Below are 15,733 nucleotides of genomic sequence, written 5' to 3'. Positions count from 1 at the left end.
TTTCTCTCTCCACAGATGCTGCCAGACCTGCTGAGTTTCTCCAGCAATTCCTGTTTTTTTTGTTTCAGGACTGACAGCGATATTGCCAAGAGTATGGACACGTGCAAGGAGCATGTTCTGCTGGTGTCAGCAAAAACACAGTCTCTTTAACAATAACACTCACTGGTGTTGAGACTAACTTTCAATTCCGGATTTATCAATGCAGGTAATTACCACACGAGTATCAATCTGGGCCTCTGTCTAGTCCATGACCACTGCTCCATCATCTCTCCCAATGGTGTATTATTGAGTGTGAGGATGTGATTGGCAAGCAGGGAGATTTGATGGTGTGTACGAGAGTCCACTGAGAGCTTGGCAGCACTCTTACAGGACCCAAGGGCAGGATGGCAGGCAAGGGGAAAGGGTATCAAGGCAGTGACACAATGTCCACTAATCTGCCTAGTGATTGGGGTGACGTTGGACAGGCTAATTAACACCCTCATATTCAATGAATGGACATCGCATTGTGGTTGTACAAGATGTTGGTGAGGCCTCTTCTGCAGTTCTGTGTCCAGTTCTGGTGTCCCTGCTATAGGATGGATTTTATTGAAGTGGAGAGGGTTCAGAAAACATTTCCCAGGATGTTGCTGGGAATGGAAGGTTTGAGTTATAAAATTAGACTGAGTAGGCTAGGAGTTTTTTCACTGCAACATAGGAGGTTGAGAGATAACCTTACAGAGGCTTAAAAAGTCATGAGGGGTATAGATAAGGTGGATAGCAGGAGTCTTTTCCCTAAGGTAGGGAATTACAAGACTAGAGGGCATCTTTTTAAGCTGAGAGAAGAAAGATTTAAAAAAGACATGGGGGTAATTTATTTTACACAGAAAGTGGTTCGTGTGTGGAATGATCTCCCAGAGAGAGTGGTGGATGTGGGTACAGTTACAACATTTAAAAGATATTTGGATAAGCACATGAATAAGAATGTTTAGAGGGAAATGGGCCAAGCGCAGGCAGGCAGGACTAGTTTAGTTTAGCATTATGATGGTATTGACTGGTTAGACTGAAGGGTCTGTTTCCATACTGTCTGACTCTGCGACTCTATGAATAGCCACTAAAAAAAGTCTTATCCGTCCCTGCCAGATATTACCCATGGTGGGGGAAGTTGGTACCAAGTACCCTGACAGGCCTGTAGGAATTTCTCCACCCTCTTTGCCAGTTGCCCCTCCCTTTCACCAACCCCATCCCAAGTTGTGAAGATTCCAGCCACCCGCAGCCCAGTTGGATCTGGCTGCAGTCCCAGCAGTGGCCACTGCTTCCCGTGGCGCTGTTCAATGGCCTTTCGTTGAAAGCTGGGCAAGTGGAGATGGGTTCATCAACCAGCTGGAGGGAGTTCAGCCCTTTCTGTGTGTGGGTGTGCATGCAGGAGAAGGTAAGAGAGAGGGACAGCCAATAAGAGAGATTTGGGAATGTTTGCTTGAGAACACAAAAAGGGTTTTTGTGTGAAAGTGAGTGTATAAGAGCATGCATGTGTGAGAGTGAATAAAAAGTGTACACCTGCCTAATAATATTCAGATAAAGCACCTTCAATTGTTTGCACTATGTTAAAGGCACTATATAAATGCAAATGTGGTTGAGAGGCAGTGTATGCGAGGGAGAGTATCTGAGAGGCAAAGAGGACAGTGTATGAGAGAGAGAGGGAGCAGGTTTTGGAGGGATTGACAGAACGAGAGAAGTTTGTTCAAGAAAGGAAGATAGAGAGCCAGAGAATGCACTGCCCATTCAAACTTGATCACCTAGAAGTAAATTGACTAGCTCTGGGGTCTCTCTTCTCTCATTCACACCTCCCCTCCTCGTGATCCTCCTGGCTGTGATCTCTTGAAGTTCCTGTGCTGCTTGTATATGTCTCTGGCTGCACCCTCTATTCCTCAATCGAGATTAAGCCAGGAGAACATGCTGGGAGTTAGAATTGGGGCTGTTCATTGTCCAGGCCAATGCACCTGTCAGGCACTGAGTTCAAAACCTCCTTATCCGAGCTTCAGAAAATCTCAGGGAGATGGTTAGGGAGAACTCTGCAGACATGAGATGCCTTAAAGCTCATTGGCCAGTCAAATAGGATCAGGCACAAATGAGATGCTAAGTGTATGTCTAATTCCTTTTTATTCTTTTATCAGATGTAACCGGAGCTAGCTGGGCCAACGTCTTTTGCCCAACTACACTGGAGATGGTGGTGGTGAGCTCCCTCTTGAAATCTACATGAGGAGGATACACCCAGAATGCCCTGAGATAGGGAATTCCAGGATTTTGAGCCAGTGACAGTGAAGGAATGGTGATATATTTCCAAGTCACAATGGCAAGTGACTTGGAGGGGAACTTGCAGGTAGCGATGTTCCCAGGTAAGTGCTGCCCTTTTCCTTCTAAATGGAAGCGGTCCTGGGTTTGGAAGATGCTATTGGAGGAACATTGGTGCAATCCTGCAGGGCATCTTGCGCATAGTACACATTGAGCATCGATGGTCATAGAGTGATTAACGGTATGTAGGTAAAGCAGAAAAAGGGTGGACAAAGCCTAGTAATCAAGGTCATCCCTGGCAAGGCCTTTTCCTCCTCTACTTCCAGTACTATTGATCTCTCAGGCTGATGACATAAGTGGTTTGGAGTAAAGCAAGATTATTTCCCTCAAGAAAGATTTTTCTCCCAATTATTGCCTTGAAAGGGTTGATTCACTTTAGGGTACAGTTCAACAAGAACCGATCATTAGCCAAAGCCCATCAGCTTGGTCAATGAACATCAGGAGGAACATGGGAATGGAGGTTTAGACCATTCAGCCACTGACTATCTAACCAATCCAAGTCATGGTTAATCATCCACCTCAATGCCATAGATTCATAGAGATATGCAGCACAAAAACAGACCCTTCAGTCCAAATTGTCCATGCCAACCAGATATCCTAAAGTAAACTAGTGTCATTTGCCAGCACTTGGCCCATATCCCTCTAAACCCTTCCTATTCATTTACCCATTCAGGTGCCTTTTACATTTGTCATTGTACCAGCCTCCACCACTTCCTCTGGCAGCTCATTCCATACACACACCACCCTCTGCACAAAAATAGTTGACCCTTAGGTCCTTTTTATATCTTTCCCCTCTTACCCTAAACCTATGCCCTTTAGTTGTGGACTTCCCCACTCAGGGAAAATACGATGTCTATTTATCCTACCCACGCCCCTCATGATTTTGTAAACCCTTTACAAGATCCCCCCTCAGCCTCCAATGCTCCAGGGAAAACAGCTCCAGCCTATTCAGCCTCTCCCTGTAGTCAAACCCTCCAAACCTGGCAACATCCCTGTAAACCTTTTCTGAACCCTTTCATATCGCCATGTCATTCCCATGGCCCTTCATATCACTAGTAACTAAAAATCTATCAATCTCTGTCTTGAACTCATTTAATTGAGAGTCCGACATGTTAACAGCATAGAAAAAGCCTCTTAAACCCATCATGTCAGTACTAGTCAAAAACAACCGCCTAACCATTCCACACCTATTTCCCAACACTTGGCCCAAAGTCTTGTATGGTAGAAGTGGGTACTGCAGATGTTGGAGATTAGAGTCAAGATTAGAGTTGAAAAACACAGCAGGTCAGGCAGCATCCGAGGAGCAGGAAAATCGATGTTTTGGGCAAAAGCCCTTCATCAGGAATGTCTTGTATGCCTTGCCATCACAAATGTACATCTGAATACTTCTTATTTGCCACAGCAAGTGGCTAAGACTGAAATATCGAATGTTTTCAGAGGAATTATATAATTCTGAGGGCTAAAGGGATCAAAGGGCATGGAGAGGAAAGTGGGAACAGGGACTGAGCTGGATGATCAGCCATGATCATACTGAATGGTGCAATAGGTTCAATGGGCCGAATGGCCTCCTCCTGCTCCTATTTTCTACGTTTCTATGTTTCCAACTTTCTTGCTGTTCGCTGGGAGTCTGCAGAGTTTGCCTGAGACAGGGGGGAGGGGTGAGCGAGAATAGAGCCAAGTGTTCTGTTTCAAAGTGAGTGAACATTGGTCACAGCGAAGTGGCTTTTATTGTTCAGCTTCCCTTCTTCCGTAAGCCTCCCCCACACCCAGTCAAACCCGCTTTGTTTTCCTAACAGTGTCAGCACTGAGTGGTGTGCTGTGAGGTGCGAATGATTGATTTCCACAAAGAAATACTGGCCACCCACCCACCAAGACCTCCTGGTCTCACTCGCTTGAGGTAGGAGCAATGTCAAAAGTCAATTTCTGGGACAAGGCCTATTTCGTCACAAATCCTCTCAGGAAATATCTCCGTTGCATCCTTTTCCCAAAGGCCTTGAAAGTCTCTTCAAAACTTGCAGCTCTCAGATTCAGATAAGGCCTTGGCAAGAGAGGGTGAAAACTTATCCAGAACCAGCCCTTCCCTCAATCACGCCTTCCAACAAAAAGCCACATTCATGTAGCACCTGTTGCAGGCCTTTTGGACAAAGGAACGGACACAGGGCCAAAGAACGGGCTGAAAGGACTTAGTTGACGAAAAGGATCTTCAATGTAATGTAGGTTGCACAGAAGCTGAATTGACATACCCTGCCCTGATAGTAATGTGACAATGATCAAATAATCTGGCACTGTAGCTCCATGAAATCGCTCATCATTAGCGTTTCACGTGAATGGATCCAAGCATATGGTGTGTGTGAATTGTTTTCCCTCTGACTCCCTCCTTCATCGTCTGGTTTCCTGCATTAGTATCCCAAGGTTCCAGTAGTGGAGTGAGTTTGTGAAGCTTCAGCCCAAGTAATTCCTCCTGTCATAAGCTCCAATGGACACAGGCTATCCAACCATTCACTGTAAACCAACAAGCCCCCATCCCAGCTTCTTAGTAAAACCTCTTTTTAAGAAAGGCTTTAAGGAGAAGCCTTGGAATTAAAGACCTGTGCTGGGTGCTGGGTAAGTTGTTGAAGGGGATTCTGAAAGGTAGGATTTACAGGCATTTGGAGAGACAAGGACTAATTAGGGATAGTCAGCAAGGTTTTGTACAAGGGAAGTTGTCTCTCAAAAGCTTGATTATGTTTTTTTGAAGAAGTAACCAAAAATATTGATGAGGGCAGTGAGGTAGACATTGTTTATATGGACTTTACAAAAGCCTTTGATAAGATTCATATGGGATTCAAGGAAAGCTTGCCAATTAGATACAAAATTGTCTAGACGGGGAGAGATAGAGGGTGGTGGTGGAGGCTTGTTTTTCAGACTGGAGGCCTGTGGCCAGCAGTGTTTGACAGGGATTAGCGCTGGGTCCACTTTTGTTTGTCATTTATATAAATGATTTGGATGAAAATTAAGGAGGTATGGTTTGTAAGTTTGTTGGTGACACCAAAGTTGGTAGTATAGTCGACAGTGAAGGAGGTTATCTAAGATTACAAAGAGATTTTGAGCGATTGAGTCAATGGGCTGAGGAGCAGCAGATGGAGATAATTTAGATAAATGTGAAGTATTGCGTTTTGGTAAAAACAAACAAGGGTAAGACTTATACTATTAACAGTAGGGTCCTGCGTAGTGTTGTCAAACAGAGAGACCTGGGGGTTCAGGTGCATAGTTGTTTTAAAGTTGCATCACAGGTAGACAGGGTGGTTAAGAAGGTGTTTCGCACGCTTGTCTTCATTGCTCAGACCTTTGAGTATAGGGGTTGGGACGTCATGTTGAGATTGTACAGACATTGGTGAGAGCACTTTTTGTGTAGTGTGTGCAGTTCCGGTTGCCCTGCTATAGGAAGGATATTATTAATCTGGTGAAGGTTCAGAAAAGATTTACCAGGATGTTGCTGGAAATGGAAGGTTGGAGTGATAAGGAGAGGCTGGATAGGCTGGGACATTTTTCACTGGAGCTTAGAAGTTGAAGTGTGACCTTACAGAAGTTTACAAAATCATGAGGGGCATAGATAAGGTGAATCACAAGTCTCTTCCCAAGGGTGGAGGAGTTCAAAACTAGGTGACATTTTTAAGGTGAGAGGAGAAAGTTTTAAAAAGACACGAGGGGCAATTTTTTCATGCAGAGTTTGTGGAATAAACTTCCAGAGGAAGTGGTGGATGCAGGTACAGTTACAATGTTTAAAAGACATTTGGATAAGTTCTTGAATAGGAAAGGTTTGGATGGATATGAGCCAGGAGCAGGCAAGTGGGACTAGTTTAGTTCGGGAACACGGCATGGACTGGTTGGCCTGAGGGTCTTTCTCTATTCTGTATGACTCTGTGACTGTATATTAATGGAGTAACCAATAATTTGTACTGCACTATAACTCAATAAGTCCTCAAAGGATAAATCAACTCCTAAAGCTGTTGCTTTTGCCACTGGTTACATTATTAATTACATTTACATTAATAATATCCTAAACAAAGGCCAAAAGAACAACAGATCAGTATTAATGAAGCTAGGTTCTGAAGACGGGTCACTAGGCCCTTTTGTTATTGATATCCTACATTTTATTTAATTCATTCTCAGGATGAGGGTGTTAAGGCTGGGCCGGCATTTATTGCCCATCCCAGAGATCGGTCAAGAGTCAGCCACATTGATGTGATGTAGTATGGAGTCCAGACCAGGTAAGGATGGCAGTTTTCTTCAGTAAAGGACATTAGTGAACCAGATAGGCTTTTTTTTTCCTGATAATGGACTCACGGTCATCATTAGATTCTCAAAACTAGGTATTTATTGAATTCAAATTCCACCAACTGCCATGGTTTCGAACCCAGGTCCCCAGGACATTGCCTGAGTCTCTGGATTAACAGTCCAGCGTTAATACCACTAGGCCATCACCTCTCCTGTAAATTACTTCACCTTACAATCTTGGCATCCTTAAGCTGCCTGTTACAGTTGAATTGACTACATATACATTTATGTCAAACTGTTAGAGAAACATAAATCTGGTTTTAATGAAAACAGAAATAAGTTGACTGCAAACACAAAAGGATGCAGAGAGTGTCAGTTGCTGTTCTGATGGAAACCTGCCCTAATCCATCAATCAATAAGAAAATAGCAAGACTGCAATCCATGCACAGGGGGGAGCTGGACCGTTGTTGAGAGAAATGGGAGAGAGCGACATTGATGAATCAGGCATTCACTTTTCCATAGTTACAATGAAGCAATGATTGGGCCAGTATGTTAATTGGTTATGGATATCACTGGTTCATTCCTGGTTGCCTTGGAGACAGTGGTGGTGAGCTGACGCTGCAGTCCATGTGCTGTAGGTAGACCCAGAGCACAAAGAATTTGATCCATTTGGCCAAATGTCACAGATTCATTACTTTATGGGGCAGGAGCGGAACACTGATTCTCTTTAACACCCCAATGAACTGATTGATGAGAAAGAACCTCGGTATCTCATCCAAAAGGACAGGACCCTCTGATAATACAGCACTGATATTACATTGATACTACACTGAAGATTCCCCTCTAAGCCACTTGGAAATATGTCGCTGGGTCAAAGTCCTAGAATTCCCTCCCTAAAAGTTTTGTGGATTTACCTTCAACCCATGGAATGCAATGGTTCAAGAAGGCAGCTCATCACCACCTTCTCAAGGGGCACCTAGACAGGGGCAATAAAAGCTGGCCTAACCAGCTGTGCCCGGCTCCCACAAATAATTTAAAATAACTGGAATTTGATAGATTTTGCAGCACAGATATAATATCCCACCAGCTCATTGACTCCACTCAAGTAGGCCGTCATCTTTCTTTACCTAAATCTCCCATCGATACTGTAAATTCCCATTTCCCTCCATGCTTGACAAGTTTCCCTTTAACTGCATCCAGACTATTCACCACAAACCCTCTCTGTCATGGAGAGTTCCACATTTTGACTATTCTTGGAGGAAAAAAATGTCTTCTCAATTCCTGGGTTGGATGTATTGGTGACTGTCTGACACTGATGGCTCCTAGTTGTGCTCTTCCCTACAAATGGAAGTAACGGTTGTGCCTGTCAGATGTCAGTCCACTCCAGTTCCGTTAACCATGGACAGCTCTGCATTTCTGGCCCAGACCTCCATTGTCAGTCCCCTTTGAAACTGTCATTCATCATGGCAATGGATGGTCAGTGTTGGGGGATGCAGCAATCCAAACCACACTCCCCTTTATGGCACCGGTTACCACATTCTGGTAAATCTTCATTCATTAACAAACTGGAGCATTTAAGTAGGTTTCCATTGTGATTTGGAGGTGCTGGTGTTGGACTGGGGTGGACAAAGTTAAAATCGCATAACACCAGGTTATAGTCCAACAGGTTTATTTGGAAGCACTGGCTTTCAGAGTGCTGCTCCTTCATCAGGTGGTTTCCATTGTGTTAGTGAATGTGTGAATGGGAGAAGTCTATAGGATGCCAGCTAGGTAGGGTGGCAGGGTCATGAGGCCATCATGTGTCATAAAACAGGGAATGGACAATGGGGACATTAGAGGGTAGGATTGGGTGAAATGTGGTTGCATAGTTACCCAGGAGTCAGAACTGGTATTAAACATTTCCTGGGAGAGGTCATTCACTTCTATACTAGTCTGCATTTGAGCATTAGCATGTTGGGAAGTTCACAAGTGGAAAACTACCCACTAGCTTCCCCCCCCCATGCACTGCACTTTCTCTTGCACACTGCGTGCTAGATATCAGCTAGAAGGACAGCAAACCGAATCGTCGAATCTCCTGTTCCCTGGATGCTGCCTGACCTGCTGTGCTGTTCCAGCAATAAAGTTTCAACTTTCTCTTGCACACTGCGTGCTAGATATCAGCTAGAAGGACAGCAAAAAGGAGTTCCTCTCACAGTGTGAGGGCCACAAACCAGATTAAAAAGTGAATTTCGATCAACTTACAAACCAAGTGCCGTGAAACTGACAGCTCAAATATCCATGTCAACATTATCTATCACCTCCACTGCAACAGCTCAAACATTCAAGTCTCCATTTTCCCAGACAGTTCGAGACCCATCCATATTTCTGTATCTCATTAATTTTTACCCTTTAGGACTCATCTCTTATTTCTAATCTCTGTGTTGTGTTGCTAATTCTTCCCCTGTTTAGTAATGACTGAACCCACTCTTCTTGTTAATTCAAGAAAGCCGAGTCAAACTTGCTTCTTTGAAAATGTTTGGTCCACTTGGGTCCAGGAGAAAGATAAAGGATCTTTTTGCTAAATTAAACTTGTTGAAACCAACTGAGGGATGGCTGAAGGGGAGTAAGTTCATTGCTCCGTACCCCGGAGGGTAGCAATTTGGGATATCCTGTCTGTAATGTGACATATACCCACAGCTTGCAGGTTATGTCCTTGTGATTCCATTCTACAGCCCATCCACATCCTATTCACCACAAAGAGACCAGAACTGCATGTAATAAGCAAAGAGCAGTCTAACTAATGTTCCATCCAGGTTTGGCATAAATCCTCTACTTTTGAATCCTATCCTAATGGAGATACAGCCTGCTGCTTGGCTTGTTTATTTACGGTCTTGCTAACCTTTAGTGATTGGTGTATTTATAGCCTTGTTCCTGACTTGCTCTCATTTCAGCTCAGACATGACTGTGGTTTGAACACACAAACTACTGGCTCAGAGGCTGGTGTGCTGTCAACTGAGTGCAGCTGACACCTCGCACTCGTCTGGGCAGGACGGGGTTACAGAACAAAGAGCAATGGAATTCTGGCTGCTGGGAGGTGCTGCACTCTCCACTCCTGGTTCACGACCAGTTTATTGCTCCTTCATCCAAATATACTGGGTTCGGAACCATTCACTGAGAGGAACAGTGAACAGTGCTTTACCAAGACTTGGCATGGGTCAAAGGTAGTAATTGAATCCTGAGCTATTCCTGAATCGAATGAACAGAGAGATCAAAGTCCAGGTGGTTTCATATACAGTCACCAGAAACACTTGATTGAATTACAATTTTGTAAATAACAGACAGCTGTTTAATACTTCCTGCTTTCACTTATTTTGAAAAGACAGGGAGACACTGGTGCAGAGTCAGCGATTTCACCGTGTTTCTCTGGTCTCTGCCTCATTCCCCCCTGAACCCGACTTACATAGAGGCTGTTTCTCCTCCATTATGAAGGTAGCCGGTAGCTGGGCCACTTCAGAGGTAAATCAAGAAGCAATTGTTCATGCAACCAACTGTGGAAATATGCGATTCCCTCCCACACGGACATAAGATCCAGAACAGGAGCAGACCCTTCGAGCCTGCTCCAACATTCAAATAAGATCATGGGGATACTCAATGATGATTGCACAATGTTTAGCACCATTCACGACTCCACAGATACTGGAGCAGGCTGTACCCAAAGGCCAGCCAGCAACACCCACGTTCCACAGATAAATAAAAACAACTTCAACCTCTCAGAAACTGCTGAGTGGAAGTTCCATGTCAAAGATCCACAGGCATTTCAAATTTTCTTTCTACTTATTACTTATAAAAGCGATAAAAGTAAACACAAACAAAGGAACTTGTGAAACAGGGCAGCAGTAGGCCATTCAGCCCCTCTCGACTGCTGCAGCATTCACTAAAATCCTGGATGAACTGTTTGAGTTTCGAGTTCCTATCTATCCCAATTATCCCCTGAGTGCCCTACCTAACTAGAATGCATCTATTCCTGTCTTGAAAATATTCAACAACTCCGTTTCCATGGCGTTCTGAGACAGAGAGGTCCCAAGTTGCAAGACTCTCTGAGAGAAAAGAATTCTCTTCATCTTGGTCTTGAAAAGATGACCGTTAATTTTTAAACAGTGCTGCTAGTTCTGGACTGTCCAACAAGAGGAATCATCTTTTTCACATCTCCTTGTCAAGAAGATGTTGGTGTGTGTGGGGAGGTTTGGGTAAAGATAAAGTTATCTTATTATAGAGTTAAAAATCACACAACACCAGGTTATAGTCCAACAAGTCTATTTGGAAGCACTAGCCCTCCTCATCATTGTTACAGAGGACCACTCTCTCATCAGAGAGAGTTTAGTCACAGACTCCCTACAGTGTAGAAGCAGGTCCTTCTGCCCACTGAGTCTACACCGACCCTCCGAAGAGCAGCCTACCTAGACCCACCCCATCCCTGCATTTCCCATGGCGAGCCCACCAAACTGGCAAATCTTTGGATTGTGGGAGGAAACCCACACAGATGGACGCAAGGAGAATGCACGAACTCTACAGAGACAGCCAACAAAGGCTGGAAGTGAACCAGAGTCCCTGGCACCCGTGAGGCAGCATTGCTAACCACTGAGCCACCATAGCTCAGGCAAGGGGAGAGATTGAGAAGGTGGGAACCTTGCAATGGTAACCTCAGCCGGTGTGGGAATTGAACCTGTGGTGTTGAAGTACACTGCGTTACAGACCAGCTATCCAGCTGACTGAGCTAACCAACCCTTCCCAGGCTTTACTCAAAAACCTGCATAAACAAGTCAGAGGCTGGCAATGACATCACGACACCTCAACAATTGCATTCTATCAGAACTGGCGGCTCTAAAACAAGTGCATGCTGGGAGACTGCCAATGATCTTACTGCCTCCTCCTGATTTTGTGACCTGAATGTGGTTTCCAAGCTTTAAACTATAAAGTTTTTGATTTTCTCTCCTCCAGACAAAATTGTTGGAACAATACCATTCATCATTCAGAGAGAGATTCTTCCCACCAGTGAAACTAAAACCTTATTAACATTGAATTAAAAGGTCTGGCTTATAGCCGAGAGGTGGATAAATAAGGTAGACAAGGCATTAGACCTGTATCTGAACAAGCAATCAGTCACTGACCAGTTTAACTATGTACCATGCCCTCACAAAAACTTAACATTCAACTAACTTCCCCTTGTACTGTTCCCTTAGGAGTTCTGGAGAAGGTACAAAATATATTTACAAGAATACCACCAGGAAAGTTTGAAAAGGCAAGCCGAGGGGTTACCTAAAAGTAGTCTCTAAAATTAGGAATGGTATCAGCAGAGTCGTTCCAGTCCCACAGACTTCCCCAAAATTAGAGGTCATAATTATAGAGTTATAGTGGCGGCACGGTGGCACAGTGGTTAGCACTGCTGCCTCACAGCGCCAGAGACCCGGGTTCAATTCCCGCCTCAGGCGACTGACTGTGTGGAGTTTGCACGTTCTCCCCGTGTCTGCGTGGGTTTCCTCCGGGTGCTCCGGTTTCCTCCCACAGTCCAAAGATGTGCAGGTCAGGTGAATTGGCCATGCTAAATTGCCCGTAGTGTTAGGTAAGGGGTAAATGTAGAGGTATGGGTGGGTTGCGCTTCGGCGGGTCGGTGTGGACTTGTTGGGCCGAAGGGCCTGTTTCCACACTGTATGTAATCTAATAAACAAAATAATCCAATGATGAAGCCAGAATTGAATTCAAAAGAAATCTACTCACCCAGACATTGGTTAAAATCCCAAAATGTACTATCACATGGAGCAATTGAGAGGAAATAGTGTGACCATTTTTTAGTTTATTCTTTCACGGGATATGGGAATCACCAGAAAGATCAATATTTACATAAGAGATAGGAGCAGGAGTAGGCCATCTGGCCCCTTGAGCCTGCTTTGTCATCCAAAAGGATCATGGCAGATCTTTTTGTGGACTCAACTGCACTTACCTGTCCACTTACCCTAAACCTTAATTGCTTTACTCTGCATAAATCTATCTTTGCTTTAAAAACATTCAATGAGGTAGGCTCAACTGCTTCACTGGGCAGGGAATTCCACAGATTCACAACCCTTTGGGTGAAGAAATTCCTGCTCAACTCAATCCTAAATCTGCTCCCCCTTATTTTGAGGCTATGCCCCCTAGGTCTGGTTTCACCCACAAGGCAAAACAACCTCCCTGCTTCTTTCTTACCTATTTTCTTCATTATTTTATATGCTTCTGTAAGATCCCCCTCATTCCTTTCACTCGCCCCTAACTGCCTTTGATCTTAGTGGCTTGTTCAGCCATTCCAGAGGGTAGATAAGAAGTCATGTGCTTTTCTGTGTGTCTGGAATTACATATAGCGCCAGGGGTAAGGGCAGCAGAATAGTTAGATGGCAAATATTTAACCCGATGAGCTCCAGATTTATTACTTAGGTTTAAATTCCACAGGTTGCTTTGGTGGTGGGACTTGCACCTACAATCCCAGAGAATTATAGAGAATAGAATCACTACGTGTGGAAACAGGCCATTTGGCCTAACAAGTCCACATCAACCCTCTGAAGAGTAACCCTCCCAGACCCATCCACCTACCCTATTACACTACATTTACCCCTGACTAATACACCTAGCTACACATCCCTGAACACTATTGGCAATTTAGCATGGCCAATTGACCTAACCTGCACATCTTTGGATTATCCTGGGCCTGTGGATTACTAATGCAGTGACTTTCCATTATGTATCATCTTGCCCAGGGGAAAGACGGTGAACATGCGACGTAGAAAGAAATAGAAGGATATATTAATCGAGGAGAAGGACCAATTGGGTCAAATAATTTACCTCAGTTCAAATGAAAGATGATTGACCTGAAACATTAACCCTGTTTCTCTCTCTAACGATCCTGCCAGATCTATTGATTATTTCAGTCATTTTCTGGCTTTATTTCATGCAGGGTTGCTTTTGAATAAAAGTGGAGTGATTTACTGATTTGTTCAAGTAATTTACAATAAGTACCATATTTTATGTTACAGGGCTGGTACTGTAATCAAGGCCAGTATTTCAAACGTAGAAATTGCTGGAAAAGCTCAGCAGGTCTGGCAGCATCTGTGGAGAGAAACCAGAGTTAACATTTTGGGTTGAGTGAGTTCTGAGGAAGGGTCACTTGACCCGAAACATTAACTCTGATTTCTCTCCACAGATAACTAGGGTGGCACGGTGGCTCAGTGGTTAGCACTGCTGCCTCACAGCACCAGGGACCTGGGTTTGATCCCAGCCTCAGGCGACTGTCTGTGTGGAGTTTGCACATTCTCCCTGTGTCTGCGTGGGTTTCCTCCCACAGTCCAAAGATGTGCACGTTAGGTGAATTGGTCATGCTAAATTACCCGTAGAATTAGGTGCATTAGTTAGGGGGAATGGGCCTGGGTAAATTACTCTTCGGAGGGTCGGTGTGGACTAGTTGGGCCAAAGGGCCTGTTTCCACACTGTAGGGAATCTAATCTATATTTAAAAAGCTGCTGCCTGATCTGCTGAGCTTTTCCAGCAATTTCTATTTTTGTCTCTGATTTACAGCATCCGTAATTCTTTCAGAAGATCTTACCTGTATAAGAGAGATATTATTCAGAGTGAGGCGAAAGAGGTAGTTTCTGTAAAAGGACAGACACAGATATGAACGTGTTAATATTAAGAAGCGAAACAAATCTCACTGATTATCTGTTCTTACAAGGTTTCTATGAATTCAACCAGAGAAATTCCACAACCAATATGGGTAACCCTGGTTTGTACTTCTGGGAAGATCTGAAAGTGTGCAAAACAGATGATGAAAATGCAAAGTCCGAAGAGCATATTGCACAGAGGGAAATTTGGCAGAGACTGAGTAAGCCAGATCTGTTGCTTGCAAAGAGAGACAGAGAGAGAAGGGGAATCGAATAGGGAGGCAAACAAAAACATAAGAAAATAGCAAGGAAGCAAAAGAGTGAGGGAAAAAGAGTGCAATTAGTGAGAGAGACAGAGAGAAGTGATAGGAATAAACAGAAGAAAATGTGTAAACGTTAGATCATGAAAAGCGAAAGAAAGAGCAGAAGCATAGAAAAGGAGCAGAAAAGTAAGGAGGGCAAAATTGAAGAGAGAAAAGTCAAGTAAAGGACAAGATGACAATCCAGAACAAACAAAAGGAACAAAAGAGGTCAGAAATGAGGAAGGTGAAACTGAAAGGAGAGTTTGAGTGAGGGGCGTGTGGGGACTTCCACAATGCTCTTAGGCTCTAGGGTGCAGCGTGTGGCGTTAATGTCTGTAATGGAGGGAAGAGAGACCCCGATGATCTTCTCAGCTGTCCTCACTGTCTGTTGTATGGTCTTACAATCGGACCTGCTGTGCTTTTCCAGCACCACACTCTCGACTCTTTCTATGCACAACCACTGTGTGTAAAACCTGCCCTGTCTGTACTGTTCTAACGTGGTGATTGTATTTTGAAAGGCTTCACTGTAATGTTAGGCCAGTTGACAAGCCAATGAGGAGCCAACCATTTCTTAGAAACACACGAGGTAGATAATTGAATTGACATACAATTATTAAGAGCAGAAGGAGGCCACTCATCCCCTCTAGGAGAAAGTTAGGACCGCAGATGTCGCAGAGTGTGGTACTGGAAATCCACAGCCGGTCAGGCAGCACCCAAGGAGCAGGAGAATCAATATTTCGAGCACAAGCTCTTCATCAGGAATCATTCTCCTCAGATGCTGCCTGACCTGCTGTGCTTTTCCAGCACCACGCTCTTCGACTCATCCCCTCTAGCCTGCTGTGCTGTGCAACATGATCATGGTTGACCTGTTGGTGGCCTCAACTCTACTTCCCTACTTACTCCTGATAACATTTGTCTCCTCTGCCAATCAATACTTGTAATTATTTATGGGATGTGGATTTTGCTGGCTGGGCCCACATTCATTACCCATCTGTAATCAGCCTGGTATTGGTGAGCTGCCTTCTTGTCCACCTCTACCCTAAAAATGGCTGTACCTGAACTAGTAGTAGTCATGGGCGATTTCAACTTCCCAAATATTGATTGGAAGCTCTTTAGATCAAGTAGATTGGATGGGGTGTTTGTGGTGCAGTGTGTCCAGGAAGCTTTTCTAACTCAGTATGGAGA

At 44.2% G+C, this 15,733-nt stretch overlaps 1 protein-coding gene across 1 annotated transcript in view; it reads right to left on the bottom strand.

Annotated features, from left to right (window-relative positions):
• The window catches only part of sema5ba (sema domain, seven thrombospondin repeats (type 1 and type 1-like), transmembrane domain (TM) and short cytoplasmic domain, (semaphorin) 5Ba), a 326,569-nt gene that overhangs the window by 153,516 nt on the left and 157,320 nt on the right, over positions 1–15,733 (bottom strand). The window contains exon 5 of the mRNA XM_043694515.1: positions 14,192–14,237. Within this exon, the coding sequence (XP_043550450.1) occupies positions 14,192–14,237 (46 nt within the window). The remainder of the gene's footprint in view (positions 1–14,191; positions 14,238–15,733) is intronic.

The sequence above is a fragment of the Chiloscyllium plagiosum genome, chromosome 7, assembly GCF_004010195.1.
Source record: "Chiloscyllium plagiosum isolate BGI_BamShark_2017 chromosome 7, ASM401019v2, whole genome shotgun sequence".
Taxonomy (NCBI): domain Eukaryota; kingdom Metazoa; phylum Chordata; class Chondrichthyes; order Orectolobiformes; family Hemiscylliidae; genus Chiloscyllium; species Chiloscyllium plagiosum.
The sequence above is the reverse complement of the archived record's forward strand: the minus strand, read 5'-3'. Positions and strand labels throughout refer to the sequence as shown.